The following is a 23,051-nucleotide window of genomic DNA, read 5'->3' on the forward strand; positions in this document are numbered from 1 at the left end:
ATGAGTTCGCATCACTGTGGACTTGGTCCTTGCACCCCAGACTGGGGGCTTTGGAGTGGTCGCTTTCTCATTAAGAACCAACATTTGAACTTTCTTACTCAGTTTGCATGCAGTACTTGGCAGGTATCGGTGGAGAGTGGTCATGCGCAAAAATGGTACTTGTAGATACGTACAACATCAAATGTCCACTGTCCTGGAGCGTTTACAGCAGTTAGCCTGCCACCTCCGGCAAGAGGAATGAACTGGGAAGCTGTGCCCTCCACCCCTTGAAGAAAAAACACCATCGAGGGGACACGCACAAATGGCATCCTGCAGAGGCTGGACTGGACTAGCTCCATGCGATCGGACGGACAGATTCGCACGGTCAGGTGTGGAAGTTTTCCTAGGAGTGCTAATTCCATCTTCCCTTCCCTCTTCGATCCCACCTCAACCTACAGAACCTCAATTGGGAGGAAAAGGCTTCCTGTTATTGAGCTTCTTAGAGCCTTAGTACCTTCATTTGTAAAGTGAAAATACTAATAATTTTCCCTAGAGGGTGTTTGCAGGTTTTATAAGACTTAACACGTGTATGTGTATATATATATACATATAAAGTGCTTAGCATAGTGCCTGCCACATAAGAGGTGCGTAGTAAATGTCCTATTCTCTCTCCCTCTACTTCCCTCACCCCAATTATAAGCAACGTATTGATAAGCCTACCAAACTCTGATTTAAGGCCATTTGATGCAATTTAGTTTATTTCGTATCAGAGTTACCACTGTCCGTTCATATTTGGTAATCCCTGAGGGGGTCTCATTTAATAAGCCACAGACATTTTCCTGTGCAGGGCAGATGGACCCTGACAACGCTCTCCTCTTTACCAGCAATGGCTCCACCAAATTTCATGCAAATATGCCCCATAACCCTGCAGGAGAATTTATACCAGTGATGGTCCCCACCTGAACACTTCTGGACATCACCACTGAGGAAACCATGAGCAAAAACCTTTGAGGCCAACACATTCCTCTTGCTCAAACATAAGTTAATTTTTTTCAACACTGGTGCAAGTATCATAGATAACTTCGAACAAACATATATTACAAGCTCTACCACTGCTGAAAAATAAGTATTCTAATTTGGTCATTTGGTTCAGAATAAAGAATATTTTACAATATATGTAAGTTTCTAGTTATGCCATACAAAAATAAATATTGTATAAATGATTTACAAGGAAGAAGAACAAGTTGTAACTCAGGCCAAAAATATAGGAAGGATGGCAAAAATTTTACCATCTACTTCAAAAGCAATCACCTAAAAGAAAGAAAAATTCCCACTGGGTCTGCTTACTAGTCTCACCATCACCCAGCTGGCCCACCTACTTCTCCTCCTAGGACATTATGTCTTCTTTCCCTATCAGTCTTGAGATAGTGTGATGCAGAACCTTCTCCCTAAAGTCCCTGGGGATTTGAAAGAGGAAGAACCTGGGAGGGCTCTCTGGCAGTATGAAGTGCAGATGGGAGATCTGGCTAAGCTACTGACAGGGCCCTCAGTGAACTCGGGTCAACCTCCACACATCTCTTTTCTTTCATTCTGAAATCCTCTCTCTGTCTAGTTTAACTATGCCTGAATAGAACCCCAAGTGGAGAAAACCCCATCCTGTGTTGGGACTCGTTGGCTAACCTTTGCCCCAGGTAGAATTCAGGATCTCATGGGGCACAATGAGCTACCAAATCAAGGCCAATCTCACCAATTACACTGAAAGCAACCACAGCTACTTTAAGGATGCTAGCTCTATTAAGTTGGGAAAGATCCTTCTCCAGCTACCCCTCCCCCTATGCCACAAACTTATGATTGTGTTTTATTTCCTGCACAGGGCAGAGGGAACAGTATTCCCACCACTGGGAGAAGAATGTGGGGAAAATTAAATTGGACAACTGCTGACTACTTTTCCAGGGACTCAATCAGAATCTCCAAGGAAATAGTCCATTCATTTCGGAATCAAAGTTTTAAAATTCTAAAGCTATAAATAAATTCATGATTATATTTAAACCAGTGGTCCCTTACCTTTCTCCTGAAGAACACACATCTATGCATATTCATTTAACGTATTGTCTAACATCTCAGAGGGTCCCAGGACCTCCTATGACTCATGCGTGTACTCCAAATTAAGAACCTCAGATCTCAATAAATGCAGAACTATTTCCTGAAGTGAAAAGAAAGGTTTGTGGTATACAACTCAGGGTCTGTTTTGGGGGCAGGCTGGCTATGATGAGGTCTTGGACTTGAAAGGACTACACTGAAGCAATGCTTATTCCTCACGGTAGGTAGAAATGCTTGGCTGTGAAGACATCTGTGAGTGTCATGGTTTCACATGTGTAATTATTGTCAAGCCAACAACTCATGCATGATCATGGACCATGGAGATCCCCAAGGATTGCTACTATACACGGCACCTTGGAGCTGCTATAATGTGAGTCCCAACCACACCCACAAGCAGGACACTATCACTGACATGCAGTGTGGGTGCCCATTTGTCTGATTTATGGGTGACGTTGTGGCAAATGTGGCATCAGTTTCATTTCGGGGGAGTGGCAAGTTACAGATATTTCCTTCGCAACAGGAAGTGCAGACCTGAAAGAAAGGAAGAGAAACAGAAGGCTGATGAGAAGCTGGCAGATCTTGGAAGGAGGCAAGGATTTTTGGAAGGAATGGGCTCCCTCACAGTAAGACTGAAATGACAATTATCTGTTCCACAAAAGAGGTACCGACGCTGCATTTAAGGAAGTGGGATGAAATTTCATCTGGAAGCAATGTGGTCAACGTGAAAACCCCCTGGACTAAGCTTCAAGGAACACGAGTTCTGTTTCTCACATCCCACTGGGTGGTTATTACATGGTTCTACAACCTTCCTAGGTCTCAGCTTTTCCATCTGTGAAATGGGGATTATAATACCCTACCATCTCAAAGAAACTCCTTCTGACTACTCGAAGAAGCCGTTCAGAGGGTAAACTTTCACTTGCCAAATTTCCACCGTGTAAGTGAAGTGGAAACAACCCAACTTAACTATTTACTTTCATTAGAACTGTCTATATAACTACCACCATTCTTGTGGGGGAGTTAAAGTTTGGAGGGTTTTCATTAATGCAGTTACTCCTGCTTTATACTACTCTATTCATGGGCCATAAGAAAGAAATAAACCTGAAGGACCGTTGGCCGAAATTATCTTGGGCCATGGCTACACGGAGTACAGATCACTCGCTTCAGCAGCACCTGGGAGTCCCCTAGAAATGCAGAATCTCAAACCTCACCCCACATTTAGTGATTCGGAGTCTGCATTTTAACAAGATCCCCAACTGATCCGTATACACAGGAATACTCGGAAAACTCTGGTGGTTAATATCCTATTTAGTCATTATCTTGCAAGGACTTGAGGCTGGTCACAGTTGACATGGGCTAGGAAGACATTATAATGTTGAAGAGAGAAACTGAAGGTCAGAAGTGAGCTTGAATTCTGTCAGACAGAATCACCTGCTCTGTGACCCGAGCACATGATGTCACTTCTCTGGTCTTTAACTTTGTCCGTGGTAAAGTGGCCACAACAAAGCCCGAGCGCCAGACTTGCTGGGGGGGCGGGGGGGGGCGGAGTGAGGTAAAATCCTTGAGTTTACCTTTTGTATTTCAATCCGGGATCAAGTTGGCAGATTGTATTTTAAAACTGAGTTCTTAGCTATTTCACGAGTGGCTTGGAAACTGGGTGTCTGCTACCAAACGCTACCACACGCGGCCTGCCAGGGCCCTGAGAGGAGCGCTCGCCTCCGAGCACCAGGACGGCAGCCTGACGGGGGGAGGCGAGCCAACTCCGAGGAAAGGCCAAGGCCTGATACACAAGATTGTACGTGGAGCCGGGTCTGCACAGCCAGCAGGAGAGTCGGGGCGCTCCCCACTCCAACCACAGTCAGGCTGCCTTTCTCTGGTCCTTTCTATTCTCCACCAAGGCTGCGCTTGACGGTCACTGTACACCGAGTGCTTCTGAAGAGGCACCAGATGGGGCTTAAGGGGAGTAAACCCACGAGGAGGTGGTTCTCTGATGGCCTCCTCAAATGGTTCAGGAGCCAAAGGGTGCTTCCCCAAACCAGCACCCCAACAAAGCCAGAGCCTCCCTTCCCGACAGCTCCCAAAGCGAAACTGCAGAAACTGTGGGCCGCCCCCAGCCGGCTGCAGGGCTTTCCCCTGAGGGCGCGGCTGCTCCCCCCTTCCTCTTCCTTCTGCCGGCTTTATAACTTTCTTCGGAGTAAAGAAAGGCCTTACAATAATCGTCAATACCTTCTTGTTCTTGTGTTTACGTAATTTATACTGTTTTCGCTACGCTCTGGTATCAGTCTAGCCTCTTAGAGGACACAGGAAAGGAGAATCTTCTCGGAACGCTATAAAGACAGTCAAAGGCCAGGCTACGTCAGGGAGTGAGAATCTGCGGTGGGGGAGGGCTGACTATGCTGTACCCGTCGCTTGCTCTGTTGCCCAGACCTTGTGGCCTTCATGTTCAGAATCTCTGCAGCCGGTGGACAAGCACTCTTCCAGCGGAACGCAGCGTTTGGTGACAGAGATGCTATTTCCTGTGACTTCCATTGTATGCTGAGTGTAGCAGTATCTGGTCTCTGTCAACAGAGAAAATATGGTTCAATCGAGATGGGAAACGTCAGCCCAACCTGCCTGGAAGGGAAACACCAGGAGCGTCAGCTCTACAAGTCCTGAAGAGATTTAACGGCACACGAGAGGGACTCTGTGTTGAGTTTACGTCCGGTCCCAAAGACGTCCTTGGAGAGATGCACTTCACGACGGGACGAGGAGAGCCTTCTGGAGAATGCCGGTCTCTCTGCCTGTCGTCATCCCCATAAACCAAGATAGAATGGTATCATGCTTTGCCTTTCAAAAAAAATTTGCCACTGTATTGATTTTTATTTTTAGGGGACAAGAGGTTTGGAGGGATGATTAGAATGGGAGAATCAACAATTTTCAGGAAGATAAAGGGGTGAAAAAGTTCAAAGAATACAGGTTAAAAAAAAAGAAGTTAGGCAGGTAACAATGGTCTTCAACGAGTTAAAAGACTACAGCAGAGGCGTGTGTGTGTTTGTGTGTGTGTGTGTGTGTGTGTGTGTGTGTGTGTGTGTGTTGGAAACAGCTATTCCCGTGTAAGGGCTGAACAATTAAAAATAGATTCATTTTATCTTGAGAAAATGACTTTATCCAAAAGAAAGAACTTCTTGGCAATGAGCATAGCTGGATCCCGGAATTTAACCCGACTATGAAGGTGTTGCAAAACTGAGGGGCAGCACTTCTCCCTCGTGTGATTTCTAGGATGGCAGATGCAGACGGACCCTGATGTAAGTTTCTAGATGTCCCTCAAAGTCTTAGGAATCCAAAAACCTAAGATTTCTTCCAAACTACCATGGAGAATTTTTCTACTTCTAATTTTAAGACTAAAGAAAAATGGCTTTGTCAAAGTAACTCTTTAAGCCTCTAGGCAGTGTTCAGCTTTCTAAGCCTGGGATTTAGGAGCATGTTCCTGCTCCCCTTTCAGATTGAAAAAGAAAATGAATAATTCTTAAGAAATGTCACCGAGCTGTTTTTCATCCATATCTTGGACTCAATTTTGCATGCTTTATACATTTTGGATATTTAGTGGCTAATATGGAATTATGACCTTCTATGATATTATTTATTAGGCAATAAAAATTCCCCCCACCAGATTCTGTCACAATTTTGGCAGCTTTTCACCAAAGTACTAAAGTCCAAAGAAGGAAGCTTAAGAATTTTAGGCCCTGAGAATGAGCTAATACAGACCACGTTGACACATCTTGGGAGTCATGAAAATTCAGGGTTTTTAACAGTCTTCCTAAACAGCCCCACCTGACAGGAACCTGAGTGACCTCTGATTGAGTCTTGCCAAGGACAGAGATTTTCCTAATGGTTACACTACTGGGGAGTGTACCTGGGCTGAGTTTGGTCAATGCCCTCCCCTAAAAGCTGTCCCCGCACTGCACCCTGACCAGAATTTTGTCAGTAGGAATCAGGTCAAGGCAGTCCTAGCGATCTCAGGGTCCTGGAGAGCTCTTCAGGAATGGAGGAAGGAAGGCCACCCCATGAGCTCACAGGAAAAGTCAGAAGTTTTGCACCCGGCAATGATTCTCTTAAAGTTCTAACATATTTTAAAATTGGAGTGTTTGCTTTTCTGATGCAGAGGAGGTGGCAAATCTCTGACTTTTTTAAGCCTGTGACAGGTTTTAACAAATGGAGACCCGTAGCCTGAGAGATTTACCCCATTTCCCAAAGATGACTGGTTTCCTTCTTTGGTATCAGACTTGGACATTTATGGTCATGAGAGGTACACCTTTCCCACCCCACCCCACCTTCAGAAGCCGAAGAAAGCAATAAAGACAGGAATGCTCTTATCGCCTTGTCTCCTCTTCTTGCAGACAACCAGGAGGAGCTGCCAGAGCTTTTATTGCTCCAAAGGTGAATCTGAGCAGATAAGATCATACATTTATGGAATAAGTAAACCATTACATGGTTTCAGTTTTGGAAACTGGGTTTGTCCCCCAAGCCTTAAATTCTCTTGTCCTAAGTAAGCCTTGAATAACTATTGGTGAACTTAATATAACTACTTTTTGTTCCAACTTTTGCATCCATAATAAACTCTCTTTTAGTTTATTAATTGGAAATGCATTCCACTGCAGAGATAACAACTAATGAGCTTTTTTTGTTTCAGGGAAAATATGCAAAAGCCTGGTACCTAATAAGCTAATTCTTGCCATCCTAGGGAGAGAAAAATGATCAGTGAAGAGGCTAGATAAAAAACTTTCTTACACTCACCAAATCTAACCCATGAAACAAAGATATTCTGAAAACAGCCCATTACTTCCAGCAGCAGCTACCTTAGATCTGAAGTGTTAATCCATCCACTTCTTATCTTACAAAACCCCTAAGTGAGTTATGAAATGTTAATGTAAAAAGAAGGTTCTACAGTTCAATAAGTTTTGGAAATATTCAAATAAAGTTGAACAGGTTTCTTTAGGACACAACTTAGGAGAGTCTTGAATGTGTATTGTGATCTCCAAGGCGGGCAGGGGGCAAGCAGGCAGCATTTCCCAAGCACAACGAGGTGGACCACATGCGGCTTATCACTGGGCTGTAGAACTGATAAAAAAAGGAGTTTCAGCCACAAAGCATTGCTCTCCATGCATTCTGAATAATCCTTGGGTTAGTAATGAGGTTATATGAGAATCAAGCCCGCTGATAACTTCACACTAAAAGGATTTCAAAGGCTTTTATCTAAAAGATAAAAGATGGATTTGAATTTCTACCAGGTTAGTTTTGCCTCTAAAATCTCATATTCTGCGACTGCATGGTATTCCCAGAGGTGTGTAAGACTCACAGGCATGCAACTGAAAGCAGAACTGGGTATAAGAGAGCTTAATCAACTAGTGGAAAACACAAAATATATAATTTTTCATGAAATACACATACACACACATACACACAGAAATTCCATAACCTAGTTCTGAAATTAAAAAAAAAGGTTCAAAGCTAAAATGTAAATTTCCATTTACCCACCAAGATTCAGTTTCTAATAATGGAAACTGTATTTAAACAAAATATACCTCAAATGATCTGAATTAAAAATGACCAACTCTCTGGTAAAAGGCTTCCTCATCAGTTATTCCCTGTGCGTCCACTAGTTTTGGGTTTTTACAAACATATATAACGATTAAAGTGGTGCTAGAGAACCACTCACCATGTGGAAGAAAATTAGTGGGAGGAATATAGCTTTAATCATAGTATCACAAATTATATTGAAAAAATAAAAGTCTAGAGGCAGCTGCCAGCACACTCCCAGCCTGATTCCTGACTGTGCCCTCAGCCCTTGACATCAGGCTCTACTCCTTCCGGGTCCTCCTCTGCAATGACTGTTCACCTAAGTGTCCACTGGATGCCCTTCTCCCATGTCTGACCCCAAAGGATTTCTTTGCCGCTCCGGGATCTACTATGTATAATGTCTTCTGCGTGATTCCCCTGGGCTTCAGAGTTTTGTCTTCTAGATTTTCTCCTGCATCCCTGGTCTCCTCTCTTCCTACACTTTCCTTAACCTGAATGTTGATATTCTCCCGCGTTCTGTTCTTGAACCTCTTCTCACTCAAGTGACTTCATTCAACCTCTGATGACGTTATCTTCAGTCTGATACTCTCCCAAACTACAGAACCTATCTCCAGCTGTCTCCTGGACACTGTCAGCAGTACCTCACACCTCATGTATCTCAAACAAATCAAACTCCATCCATCTGTTTATCTTCCTGTGTTTCTGTCTTAGGAAGGGACATCCTGAGATGTGGCACCTCCATCCTGGACTAGGAAATTCAGAATCAGCTCCGACTTCTCTTCCCAAGCTGGGTGTCTCCAAGTCCCCTGGAGTGTCTCCATTATCTATCTAATCTTTCTGTGCCATTTTCCATTTTCCCAGTGCAGGACCCCATCACTTCCTGTCTTCTTTGTCTCTAACCTCTCCCCTTTCTAATGCAGGTGCCAGACAACCACCAGATATGTTACTGAAACCAAGGGCCGATCATGCCTCTCACTGTCTATGAGAGTCTGAGTGAACCCTACCTGTTAAGGAGCTCTGGCTACATACTGCTAGGTTTATTTAGCCTACTGAGTGGCCAGCAGGTGGTCCATTGCTTTCTCCCTGCTCCTAAAGCTGTGCGTCAAGAGTGTAAGAGTTACTTTGCTTCCTGCTAAAGGAACCGGTTACATTTATAACTCACATCTTGAAACTCAGCACTTATTATTATTCAATGTTCCCCTTGATCTAGGTCCCAGACTAACTCTTCATTGCTTGCCGGATACCTTAAGACACCACGTTACATCTTTTGACCATTCTTCACAACAAAAAAGTTTCCCCCTATCTTTTGCTCCTGGAAACCTGTTCTTCAAGGTTCAATCTAAATGTGATGAACTCTGTGAAACCTTCCTTGATTTTCTTCCCAACAGGGTTCACAGATCTTCTTAGCTTCCTCATTTGGTATGTCTGGCTTTCCTTCGAAATCAGAGTTTCTCAACATCAGCACAATTGACGTATTTTTATTTGTTTTGTTTTGTTTTGTTTTTTTACTGATTGATTTGTTTTTAAGTTTTTGTTATTTTGAGATAATTGTAGATTCACATGAGTTTGTAAGAAATAATACAGAGGGATCTCATGCACCCTTCACCCACTTTCCCCAAAATTGCAACATGTTGCAAAACTATGGTACGGTAGCACAATCAGGCTATCGACATTGATGCAGTCAAGATACAGAACATTTCTAGCTCCACAAGGATCACTCAAGGCACCTTTTTATTCTCACATCCTCATCCCTTCTTTCCCCACCCCCTCCTTCATCCTTGGCAACTACTAATTTGTGCTCCAGTTCTATAATTGTGTCACTTGAAGGATGTTATATAAATGGACTCATACAGTATGTCAACTTTTGGGATTAGGCATTTTCACTCAGCCTTTTTCACTGGAAAGTTATCCAGATGGTTGTCTAAACAGTTTGCTAGTTTTTAATCCTGCGTAATATTTCATGCTATGGATGTACGAAGGTTGGTTTAACCATTCACCCATTGAAAGGGTATCTAGGATAGGGATATTATTACTAAAGCTGCAATCAACACTTGCATAAAGGCTTTTGTGTGAACATAGGTTTTCATTTCTCTGGGATATGTGCTCAGAAGTGGAGTTATTGGGTTATACTGTAGGTGTCTGTTTAGTTGTTTAAGGAACTGCCATTCTGTTTTCAAGATTACCTGTGCCATTTTATGCTCCCACCAGCAATATATACGTGATCTAGTTTCTCCTAATTCTTCCTGGCATTTGATGGTGTTGCTTTTTTTTTTTTTTTAATTTCAGCCATTCTGATAGATGTGTAGTGATATCTCATGTTTTTAGTTTGTATTTTCCTAATGGCTAATGATGTTGAACATCTGCTTATTTACCATCTACTTATCTTCCTTGGTGAAATATCTATTCATGTTTTTTGTCCTTTTCTTAATTATTTTGTTTTTTACTATTGTGTTTAGAGAATTCTTTCTATATTTTAGATACTAGTCCTTTGTCAGATATTTGATTAGCAAGTATTTTATGTCAGTTTGTTGTTTGTCTTTTTGTCCTCTTTACAGGGTCTGATGTAGAACAAAAGTTTTTAATTTTGATAAGTCCAATTTACCATTTTTTCCTTTTACAGATCATGCTTTTTTATATCAAGTCTAAGAACTCTGCCTATCCCTAGATTTCAAAGATTTTCTCTGGTATTTTTTTCCTAAATGTCATATAGTTTTATATTTGGCATTTAAGTCTATGATTAATTTTGAGGTAACTTTTGTAAAAGGTGTAATACCTAGGTTGAGGTTCATTTTTTGCCCATGGATGTCCAAATGCTCCATCCAGCACATTCGTTGAAAAGGCTCTTTCCTCTAGTGAATCAGATTTTCTATCTTTGTCAAAAATAAGTTGGGCATATTTTTGAGTCTCTTTCTGAGATCTCTATTATGTTCTATTGGTCTATGTTTCTATTCCTCTGACAATACCACTGCCTTTATTACAGATTGATTCCTCCCACTTTATTCTTTTATCAAAATTGTTTCAGCTATTCTAGTTTCTTACCTTTCCATATAAATTGTATAATAATCTTGTCTATAACTACAGTTTGGCTAGAATTTTGATAGGAATTGTGTGAAACCTGCATATAATTCTGGAGAGAACTCACATCTTTACTGTGTTGAGTTTTCAATTCATGAACATGGTAAGTCTCCCTTTACTTAAATTTTCTCTGAATTATTTCATTAGCATTTATGATTTTAGCATACAAGTCTTGTACATGTTTTATTAGATTTACCTTGAAGTATTTAACTTTTTTGAACAATTGTAAATGGTATTATATTTTTAAATTCAATGACCACATGTTAATTGATAGTATATATAATTACAATTGAATTTTGTGTGTTAGTCTTAGTATATTCTGACCTTGCTGAACTTATTAGTTCTAGGAGTTTTTTTTTTTTTTTAAAGGTTTTATTTATTTATTCGACAGAGATAGAGACAGCCAGCGAGAGAGGGAACACAAGCAGGGGGAGTGGGAGAGGAAGAAGCAGGCTCATAGTGGAAGAGCCTGATGTGGGGCTCGATCCCGTAACACCAGGATCACGCCCTGAGCCGAAGGCAGGCGCTTAACTGCTGTGCCACCCAGGCGCCCCTAGTTCTAGGAGTTTTGTGTAGATTTATTGGGATTTCCTACTTAGAAAATTATGACATCTGTGAGATGGAACAGTTTTATTTCTTCCTTTCCATTCTGTATGCCTTTTATTTCCTTTTCTTACTTTATTGCACTGGGTAGAACTTTAGCATGATCTTGGATAAGAATGGCGAAAGTGACATCCTTGCCTGGATCTTGATCTTACCAGGAAAGTATTTTGTCTTTCACTAGTAAGTATAATGTTTGCTACAGTTTTTTAAAAATAGATATTCTTTATCAAGTTGAGGAAGTTTCTCACATGCTGTTTTCTCTGAAAGTTTTTGATCGTGAATGGTGTTGAATTTTGCCAAATGCTTTTTCTGCCTTACTGGATATTAACATGTGATTTTATTATCTTTAGCTTGTTAATACTGTGGATTATACTGATTGGTTTTCAAATATTGAACCAGCCCTGCATCCCTGAAATAAGTCCCACTTGGCCAGGCTTATTTTCAAATATTGCTAAATTCTATTCATTTAACATTATATTAAGGATGTTTGTGACTATATTCATAAGGAATATTAGATTGCAGGGTTTTGTTGGTGTTATTGTTTTTGATACTTAGTCTGGTTTTAGATTCAGGGTAATTATAAATTCTAGATAAATTGCACAACAAAGTACCTTAGATGAGGTAGCTTAAACANCAGGAATTCATTTTTTTCACAATTCTGGAAGCTGAAAGTCCAAGTTCGAGGTATCAGCAGGGTTGATCTTTCAGAGGCCTCTGTCCTTGGCTCACAGATGGGCAACTTCTCCCTGTAACTTTGCATGGTCTTTCCTCTGTATGTGTCTATGTCCTAATCTCCTCTTCATCATTGAACCTGAATTACCACTTTAAGGACCCTATCTTCAAATGCAATCACATTCAGAAGTACTGGGGGTTAGGACTTCACATGTGAATTTGGGGGCGGGGGGAACACATTTGAGCCTATAATAGGATCCTTGGTGGTAGAGATAGGAACCAAAAACAGTCATGTAAGAAGCCTCTGGGCTGTCAAAAATAATCAATTTCTTAATCAGGGTGCTGCTTCCATAATGTGTTCATTTTGTGAAAATTCTCCCTGCTGTTCACTATTCTGTGTATTTTACACCTCAATCCTAAGTTCAGTAAAATGGAAAGTGAAAGAAAAAAGAATCCAAGATAAAAGAAAATAGACTTATGAAAAGAACGAGCTACAAACTGAGTTGCAGATAAGCTCAATTATTTAAAGGGTACCCCAATTAGGAATTATCACATGGTCTCTGGTATCCAAGAATCCGATTAATCTCTTGGCTTTCCTGATCCTATCAATTACTCTCCACAGACCCCTAAAAGACACTCTTTTCTTTTCTTGCCCCAAGTGAAAAATTCAAGGCAGAAATTAAAAATAAGTGAACACTCAACAACTTGATTAAGTCACAACCGTCCTCCTTCACCTTATAGTCGGCGCCTCCTGAAGAAACCGCCAAACAGACACTTTCCTGGTTTTTGTTTTTGTCATGTCTTAAAAAAGAAGAAAACCATCCACCCCTCCCAAGGACAGGCAACATGTTAAGTTGAGGAAACTCTCTTTTAAAGCAAATCACTGAAATTCAGAAAGCTATGCTATTACCAGGCAAAGGCCAAAAAGGTGGTTGGGAAGGTATGTCAAAGTAGTGAGGAGAAACAGGACCTTACCGTGAACAGTAGTTAATATAAAAATAAGAAGACAAAAGCATCAAACAGATGCTTCCTACCTGGGGCAATTATGTTCATAGAAAATACCTGGGCAAAACCACTGTGAATTGGAGTAGGTTAGATGATGTCGGGGTGTCAAAAGAAAACCCATCTTGTTTAGGCTGATAGAACCTGGGTTAAAAATTACTGGAAAGAAGTTCTAATTGAAGAATAAATCTGGGAATTACAATGCCCGCTGAAATGAGCTAGCTTGTACCTTCTTACCAAGAAACAATAAAATTACAATAGCCAGATAAAATTAAAACAACAGAAATCCATGTGGAAGCCCAGAGGAGCTACCGAGGCAGACAGGATTTGAAGAGCCAGAGAGCAGCAAAATGAAGGACACGTTGAGTTGAGCCTGACATTCTACACCTGTTCTCCCCTCAAGGCACTTGCTGACGCCAAAGTTACACACACGGAGGCTGAGACGCCGAGCAGAAAGCCCTGCTACGGGGCAGAGAAGCTGAGCAGAGTCTTGGTCACTCTCAAGGGACTAACCGGGAGACGCAAACAGGAATTCAGAGGCAGTGGGGTAGCCGGGAGAGAAGGGAAATGCAGAGCAGTAAGGCTGGCAGTCTGAGTACAGAATTCTAGGCTGGTGGTTATTTACTTTCAGTGCCTTAAAAATGTCATTCCACTAACTTCTACTTCTGTTGTTTCTGTCAACACTAAGGGTTGGCGAGGTCGTGCAGCACCTGGTAGTCTCAGGCACTGCTGGGGAGAGCATACACGGGTCCGCTTATTCTGGAAAACTGCTAGGTGGTATCCAGTAAGGCCAAAGCTCACATGCCACATGCCCAGCAACCCCCACCCCCCAGGACAGACCTAGCAGAAAGGCATACCTAGTGTACCAAAATGTACAAGAATGCTCACGACACTCAAAACCCGGAGACAATCCAAATGTCCATCAGGAGTGGAATGGGTGACTTTGAGTATATGTACATCTGTGAGAATAACTCTGCGGCTCATGGAAACACGGAAGACTCTCACGTACAAAACGTGGGAAAGGAAGGAATACGTTCTGTGATTCCATTTATATATAGGTCAATGAGAGTAGTCGCAATTGTGTTACCTCTGGGAGAAGGGGTGCAATGACTGGGGGACCCCAGTGGCCTTCTGAACTGTTACTTAACATGGGTGACAGACAGCCTGTTCACTTGGTGACATTTCAATGAGCTCAGCATCTACAATCTAGTCACTTTCTGGCATGGATGTTACACTTTAATTTTAAAATTTTTACTTTAAAAAAAGGAAGACTAAGACTTCCGTTTAGCAATATGACAAGATAGATCACCCAAACACCACTTCATTACATAGATGCCAGGAGTGTCAGATAACATACAGCAACACCGTCTGTAGATATACAAATCAATCTCCTGAATGTAAGGGACATTCTAAGGGCCAATGCCGGGTTCCGAGTTCTCTACCCAGGATGGAGGTGGGGGCTGGGAGATGTTAACAGATAGACTATAAGAAGATGGGAAGCCTGGGGTCTTCATGGGGTTTAGGGCTAGAATAGAGACCCCTATAGAATGGTAGAAACCTTGAAGGTCTATATCCTAACATTGCCTTAAAGAGAACGAAAGAATCCACCGTAGGTAAAGTAAAACAGAAAGGCTGTCTGTCTCAGTCTGGGTTCCATCTGAAAGAAGTCAACAATAAAGACGTCTTTCCTGAAAATTTGTAACCATGGGGCTTGTCTTCAGTTATGCTGGGGACCACAGTCATATTTCCTGCTTATACCAGATAACAGATGTAAAAAGAGTCTCCCAGTGTCACGCCCAGCTTTTTCTTCACTTCCACAGAAAAACTGTGAGCAGCGCAGAAGCTGGCACCTAAAGGATACGTGTCCCTCTATCTGCAGATGTCTCCTGGTCTGATTCTGCATCGGCAGTAATTTCAAGTGAAGATTTTGCCTTAAAGGGAGGCATCTGCACTTCATAATCAAGAAGAAACATAAAAGCCTCGGCTGCTCAGGCATCCTCTGCAGAATGAGCCTTTTCGAAAATTGTAATGTTTTTGACTTGACATTTCATTCCACAGACTCTTAATAAACACTGAGACAGCCCCCCCTCCCCAAGGTTTTTAACCTTGCACACAGGCAAAACCTTTGGATCTGAATGCGTACTATTAACTCTTGTCTTCTTTCACCAGTTCCTTTAACTGGTCCCTCATATAATATGATTTCAAGATCCTTTCTGATTCTAGTTATTGCATAGGAAGTGCTCAGAGACCAAAGACTAAATAGAAGCCAGCCAAGTGAAGCAATGAGGGCCGGCCATGGAGGCTTTTAAATGCTCCCGTATGGTAGCCGGAATCTGTAAGTGCCAGAGGCAATAACAAAGTGACAGAGAAGAAAATACTTACATAACACACATTTCAAAGGAAAGAGCGATAGGGAACCTGCGTTAGCTAGAGGTGGCTGGCCGATGCCACCATTGCCCGACAGAGTGATTGTAGTTAGGACAAGGCTTTCTTGATGCTTATTTTGCCAAATGATGATTCATGACAAGTCTGCTGAATCTGTAAGCAAGCTTACCTCAGCTGCTAAAATACAATAGTCTCAGCATATATCCATTTGAGTTCCGTTTTTAAAAATTCTTGACACTCAGGTGATCCCCTAAGCAGTTCGGAATGTGGGTTTATTCCATAGAGATAAGATTAAATACTTACATGAAATGGGTGGGTTTTTTGGGTTTTTTTTTTTTTTTTTTTTTTTTTGCTTTCAACAAGTTATTTTCACATCACGAGATAATTAAAACCTAGCTAAACATGTTACAAAATAAACAAAAACCCCAGGAATTTCACAGGAAGCCAGGAACTTTTTCCATAGCAGCTACCGAGCCTCCCTTTCTAAGGCTGTTGGTAGTCCTACAGCTGCTGCAAACTAACAATCAACAGAAAAAGTAAATCTAGGCTTAGTCAGTAGTTTTCAGTAGTTAGACACAACTCAGAATTTAATCTAAGAATTATGACAATGTTTTCATCGTGAGAAAAATTTGGAGAAAGCTCAGGGTGAAAGATGGATGGCTCCTGGGAAGTGGGATTGGTCAAGAAGGAAGCTAAGCGTGGCTTCATCTCTTCTCAGGTTACAGCTTTAGTCCCCACTCCTTCCCTGACAGGTTCAAGACCCCACAAAAAATAATCAAGCTCCATTTCTTTGCTCCCACTATTCTCCGACATGAACTAGTTGCTACGCCCAGTTTCGGTCTCTCCCTGTCCAGTGAGCACACCTGGGAATGCAGTGGGGGGACTTCCCAGAAGCCACGCCCTCCTCGACATTCTACTTCCGCTGCTGCCACGGGCTGTTGGCTCCTCCCAGTCCACGATGTGGTCCCTAGCCACCTCAGCCCCCGAAGAGCAATTGTTCCCCCTAAACTCCCACGGCATGGAATGTCATTCTTCATCTGGCACTTATTTTTGACTTTTGATACGTCCAGATCTGATCTCCCCAGCTAACTGGGTGCTCCCTGAAAGAAGAAACCAGATTCCTATCTTTCGCTGCATAATCCCCTGAAAAGCCTGGCATGGTGGTTCTGTGTCATGAACCTCAGGGCATCACTTTCCATTTATCCTTATAAATTTAAGGACAAAAAAGATAAAAGTGGGAGGAAAGAAGGGAAAAAGAGAAATTGTGTGGACACTGTGATTCTTTCAGATATCTGTACTTTGGAAGAACAGATTTCAACCTTTGAAGAAAGCACTAGAAGGGATTGTTCTCCTTTCCTGAGAGGAACTCAAGCAGAATGCTACCGGTCACCTGTTTTTCCTTTGTGACAGGGATATACTTGCCCACCATCAGACCTGGACTGGGCCTCTGTGAAATCTGGCCCAAAGCCTGAGAGCACCGGTTCACAATCCCTCCTTGTCCTCTGCATCCTCTCTGCTACAGAGCAATGCCGAGAAAAGCACCTCCACGTGTCCTCTGCAGTGCATCCGACTCGTGGCAACAGTTTCAAAAGCTCACCTGCCGGCTTTGTCCCTGCTGGAACCATCCCAAAGGTTACTGGCTACACAAGCAAACCATCCTGTTCTTGTCCAGAGTCATTGTTTACAGCGGGTCTCAGATTTTGCTACCTAGTAGAAGGACCCCAGGAGATTTCAGAAATCCTTAGGCTCAGCCATACCCCACACCATTTACATATGAATCCCTGAGAATGGACCCAGGCCTCAGTGTTTTAAAATCTTCCCCGTGATCTCAATGTGCCACCAAGTTTGAGAAGCAGTGGTTAAACTAAGTCCAGTAGCAACCTACCCAAATGTTCATTCTGTAGGGGTAATGTTAGAAAAACACTGGCTTAGTCCAAAATAAACACATGACTGCAGAAGGCACTGTGGACAGGACTTATCTTTGATTACCAGGATGGTGGGATAGCTAGCTTGTGATTAAGCCAATCTTTAGTATCTCCATGTTTTTCTCTTCCCTATGGTCATTTGGGACCCCATTAGCATCTCTACCTAAAAGTAAACAAGAGGAAGTTGGTTGAAAATGACAACTGTACATTTCACTTTCTATTAGTGGGGAGAGAAGCTCTCAGTGATTCTTGCCCCTGACGGTTCGTTAGAATCACCTGTGATATTTAAATCCACCAACCGGGGCAGGGCCCTCATCTCAGAGATGCAGGCTCAAGTCTGTAGTTGCATTTCTTATCACTGGTCTCCAGACCAGCAGCATCTGTATCACCTGGGAATTCCTTAGGAATGCAAATTCTCAGACCCCATCACAGACTTACTGAATCAGGAATGGGGCAAGGGTGGGAGCAGGAATCTATGTTTTAATAAGCCCTCCAGGGAATGCTGATCATGCTAGAGTTTGAGGACCACTGGCCTAGGGAAGACACAGGTTCCAGCAATTTTGAAGAGATGCACAGGTGTTTCTACTGAGTAGCCTAGGTGGAAGTTGATGGGTTAAATAGTATGGGCTTAGGCAGCTGACACCTGTCTCTTAATTTCACTTTCCACCTTCTCCCGATGTCCAGTCTTCCATGGGAGACAGAGTGCCTTTCACTAGGGTAAGTGGGAGAGCTCCTGCATCATGTTAAAAAATAATACATTTGGTGTTGGTGTTTTCAGTCATTTTAACAACTGGATTAAATCATCAGTTAAACCTATCTAACTACTCACTCAAACATTGGTCAATAAAATGCTCTGTCCTTATCATCTCCGCATCAAATGGACTTTCCTCCAAAATTAAAACAGCCAATTAATAGTGACTCCATAGCCAAATATAACCATCTGTTTTATTCAAGAGGATAAAAGAGATGTGAATGTGAATGTGAAGCCTCTACTTCATTTTGAAATGGGCCTCTGGGTCAAAATATCATGCTTCAATTGGACATCCATCTCATCCTTCAAAAAGAACTTAATAGTTTAAAAAGCTCAGGGTGGTTTTTTTTGTGCAATGATGGCATTTGGAATTCTAGCTTTCATACACTCTCAGGATAGAAGCCTCTGGCAAGATATGTAATAAAAGGGATCTTTATATGAACATCAATTCGTCCTTGACATAAAGGAAGTTACTATGCAATGACTAACGCTTCAAAGAGTGGCCAGCAGGCTGGTTGTTCTCTTCTTGTCCTGCGTTTGGCTGGGCCTGGGGGTGGGAAGGGTCACTTACCTCTTTTGGCACTCCAGTGATGCTTCATGAGAAGGGGGCAATTCTATGATGAGTTTATGTCTCTAAAAACCTTTGATGAGAAGTTGGTGACAAAAGATCTACTAATAGTCTAAGACAAGAGAAGTGGTTGAGATTGCAAGCATGCGTCTATCTGTGTGTCAAAGTCAACAAGGCTGTTCACTCCCGGGCAGCTCTGGGCACCCCAATCTGCCTACTGAGAGTTTACCTCGAGGACAGTAGATGTCTGGAGCCCATCGGTTGCACTCATAATTGTCCGCTGCCTTTTCACAGGTGAAACACTTAAATCCACCAGGATACGGTGTGGCTAGAAAAAGGATCAAGAAAAACGATTAATTTTTTTAGACTGAGCACAGAATCCTGAAGTTAGACATTTTCATTTTTTAAAAAGAATCCTCAAAACAGCCTGACAGTTTCTTAAAAAACTAAACATGTAACTATCATGACTCAGCAATTGCACTCTTGGTCGTTTATCTCTGAGAAATGAAAACTAATATTCACACAAAAACCTGTATGCGAATGTTCCCAGCAATTTCAACTGTAATAGCCAAAAACTGGAAACAATTCAGAAGTCCTTCAATGAATGAATGGTTAAACACATCGTGGTACCTCCACATTATGGGATACTAGCAATAAAAGTGAACTATTAATACATTACATTATTACATTAATAATTACTATTAATACATACACCCAACAACTTGGGTGAATTTCCAGGGAACTATTTGAAGTGAAAGAAAAGAATCCCCAAAGGTTATATACTGTATGATTCCATTTATATAACATTTTAAAAATGACAACATTTTAGAAATGGAGGAAAGATTAGTGGTTGCTGGCAGTTAGGGATGGCAGTGGTTGGGGGCAGGGTGAGAGGAGGTGGAGGGGAGGCCAACAGCAGGAATTCTTGTGCTGCTGAAACTGCTGTGTCTTGACTTGGTGGTGGACACACAAACATACCCAGGTGAGAAAACTGTGTAGAACTAAATACACATACATACAAATGAACACAAGAAAGTTGGGGAAGTCTGAATAAGAAGGTGGATTGACTATATCAATGCTAAAAACCTGGTTGTGATACTATTCTATAGTTTTTCAAAATGTTACCATTGGGGGAAAGTGAGTAAAGTGAACACGGGATCTCCCTATGTTACTTCTTATAACTGCTTATAAATGTACAATTATCCCAATAAAAATTTCAATTAGAAATAGGCACTCCAGATTTCCCATGATTTACTCTTATGTTTCAACTTCTACAGACATGTCAATATGTAAACATAAATATTAGGTTGAATCATTAGAAATTGCTTTGCGTCTGACCATTTTTGAACTATTAAAGTAGCAATATCTCTGGTTCAATCTGATATTTTTATCTGGTTGACTTGACATGGTTAAGAATCCCTAGAGATGGACGGGGTGCCTGGTGGCTCAGTCGGTTAAGCATCTGCCTCTGGCTCAGGTCATGATCCCAGGGTTCTGGATCGAGCCCTACCTCGGGCTCCCTGCTCAGTGGGGAGCCTGCTTCTCTCTCTCCCTCTGCCTGCTGCTCCTCCTGCTTGTTCTCTCTCTCTCTCTCTCTCAAATAAATAAAATCTTTTAAAAAAAGAAGAAGAAACCCCAGAGATGGTAAGTATCAGCTAAGAAAAGAGTCTTCTTTACTAAAATCTACACTGTGCAGAGGTGACCCTCCCAAGGGCTGTCCCGGGCCCATATCCAGTGTCCACGGGGCAGCATGCTGAGGACACGGGGTGGATGTGGAGGCCCTGTAGGCCTCTAGCTCAGCTCGAGCCTGACGGATGCGCAATTCCAGGAAGACCTTCCTAGCCCTTCCACTCCCCACCCCGGAACGGCCCCTTCCTACCTTCTGAAGAGACTGTCCTCTAGGTACTTGTATCTTTGCCTTCATTTGTGCTCAGGCAGAGAGGTGTCCGGTGAGAGGCACGCTCTAGACCGTGTCCTGCACCCGCAAGGCCTGGTGGGCATCTAAGGACGAGCCTCCACAAAGAATGTCAGGCTGCCAGGAATGCCCGGAATGCCAGGGTGTCTCTGTCCTTTTCACTGATGTGCTTTGACTTGCTGCTTATCAACTTAGAGTTGTGCCTTTCATAAACAGAACTTTCACATTTTTCTTTTTAATTTGTAAAACTACCTGGCCTCTTTGAAAACTACAGACCCTGAAACACTTCATCTGCAGGAGCCAACCGTTCTCCCTCGCAGAAGGCTGAGCCTGCGCGTCCCACCAGTGGAAATAACCATCTCAGGGCAAATCGCTTTGCCCACATGGAACCAATTAAGTATGTTATCAAAAATAAATGAAGGAGGAGGCAGCAGCTTAAGGCCAAAATTATGGGCCAGCTGTAACTTTGATTTTCACCTTGCGTGGAATAGTTGCCATTCTTGAACTTGCTTGCAACGTGTCCCGGAGCTGACTGACAACGTCCAAGGAACTAACGGGGTCCAAACTCATGAACTGTCTAAAAAAGACAAGTAACCGCACCTTTTTAGAGGCCAACTATGGTCCCTCAAGTAGCTGGTGACTCAAATTCCGAAACCTACTGATCATGATGAGTGCACGGCCTGCCCTAAAACGTGAGGACACAAAGCAGCTTCGACGTAGCCACATTGCCCAATGAGGAAATTTCACTATGCGGAGACACGCTCTCTCCATCATACAGTTACAGCAAAACAGGAGTAAATTGTTTTGTAAGACTACACACAAATAATGTTTATATCTCCACATCTTGCCCTCTAGATAGGTGGGTTACATTTGAATTGAAAGATTCTACTTAGATAAGTACATGCCTGAAGAATTTAAAACAAACAGGTTCTTTTTTTTTTTTAAAGATTTTATTTATTTGAGAGAGAGGGAGAGAGAGAGCACGCACATGAGTGGAGAGAGGGGGAGAGGGAGAAGGAGATGCAGACTCTCCCCTGAGCAGGGAACCTGACATGGGGCTCGATCCCAGGACCCTGAGATCATGACAGTAGGCAGCTAAGTGCTTAACCGACTGAGCCACCCAGGCACCCTGACAAACAGGTTCTTAAATTCTAAAGCCGCTCCATCTTCTTACGGACACTCAAATTAGCTTATTTTGACCAATACTGTTATGAGAAAACCCATACAAAATATTTCAGGAAACTGTCCTATTGGGTACATGAAAAAACCAGTTTCACTATCAATTTAAAAATAGGTAATATATAAGTTGGTTTAAAAGAAGAACTTTAAACCAGCCTGTAAAATTTGAAGAATTATCAAAGTTAGAGTTTGGGGGGAAAAAAGATGTAAATGATTTGTCACAGAAAAGTGTTTCTCAAAAAGTGATCATCATCGTCCCCAAGGTTTACGACGGCAAGCTCGCTGTACCACTTCAGCCGCGCGAGTAATTCACGAGAGCAGACAATTTTATCCGTCTGTCACTACAGCCAGTAAAACTTTTCACTGGAATGTGGGATTAGTTATTCCTGGAAACGTTCCCATCAAAGAGATAAATTAAGAACTCTGAACGAAGATGGATGATCCAGCCACTACAAGAATAAACTTACTGAGAACCTCGAGCTAATAAGTCGTAGTGTTTCCAAATTTGGATTATTTAACAGACTCTTCAAAATGATCTTTTGCAAGACTAGTGACATATTAAATTAAATACTGTTATTTCTTACACAAGGGAGGCCTGGACTCTGAAGTTAACCCAAAGTACATCAAAACTTAAGCAGGAATAGGAGCTCAAACCCTGCAGTAGCAAAATGAAGCTTTTGTTTCAAATCTTTGATCTCTGAACGTGTTTCAGCACGTGTCACTGACAATTAACCAAACGATCTCCTTTTCAGTGAGTTTTACTTTTAAATCTACAACTTCATATCTGTGCGAGTCTCAACCCCAACAGTCTAATATTTGCTGATAGGAACCTGTACTTGCATCTTGGTTGGTAGTACTGACCAGTGAATAATCACGCTCTTGTCAGTGACAGATCTCTTCAAACAGACTGTTTTAAGTGGCTAGTTATAGCACAATACCAAGTAAATGGTTAAATTCTTCCCTCTGGAAATATTTCACCAAAACTAAGGTCTACAGATGAGCAACGGTCTCCAGTCACTTGCTAATTGATACTGCATGTGATAAAGAAGTTCTTTTTTTAAAAGGAAGGAACAAGGTTCCTAAGAGATGTGTTATTTTCTCCTTTGTTACTTCAAAGCATTTCAGGGCAAGGAGAGTTTCAAATCGTTGTGGCCTCAGCTGTGAATGAATCCAATTTGGCTCTTGATCACAGAGGTAATAAGCTTAGTATCCTGTATTTCAGGGCATAAGTCCTTGGTCCCTCAAGAGTAGGTGATTGTAAAGAAAAAAAGAAACGTCCAAGTGCCCAGTTGCTTCCTGTAATATAATCTGTCCATTAGAGTTCCATGGTCGGCCGTGGTTCAA

The 23,051-nt window shown here is 42.1% G+C and overlaps 1 protein-coding gene across 1 annotated transcript in view; it reads right to left on the reverse strand.

Annotated features, from left to right (window-relative positions):
• Positions 1-1,327: 1,327 nt before the first annotated feature.
• The window catches only part of LYPD6 (LY6/PLAUR domain containing 6), a 119,591-nt gene continuing 97,867 nt past the window's right edge, over positions 1,328-23,051 (reverse strand). The window contains exons 3-5 of the mRNA XM_040645098.1: positions 18,843-18,941; positions 4,504-4,634; positions 1,328-2,610 (exon numbers count right to left, since the gene is read on the reverse strand). Of these exons, the coding sequence (XP_040501032.1) occupies positions 2,443-2,610; positions 4,504-4,634; positions 18,843-18,941 (398 nt within the window). The 3' untranslated portion in view covers positions 1,328-2,442. The remainder of the gene's footprint in view (positions 2,611-4,503; positions 4,635-18,842; positions 18,942-23,051) is intronic.

Source organism: Ursus maritimus, unplaced genomic scaffold (assembly GCF_017311325.1).
Source record: "Ursus maritimus isolate PB19 unplaced genomic scaffold, ASM1731132v1 scaffold_1, whole genome shotgun sequence".
Classification (NCBI taxonomy): Eukaryota; Metazoa; Chordata; class Mammalia; order Carnivora; family Ursidae; genus Ursus; species Ursus maritimus.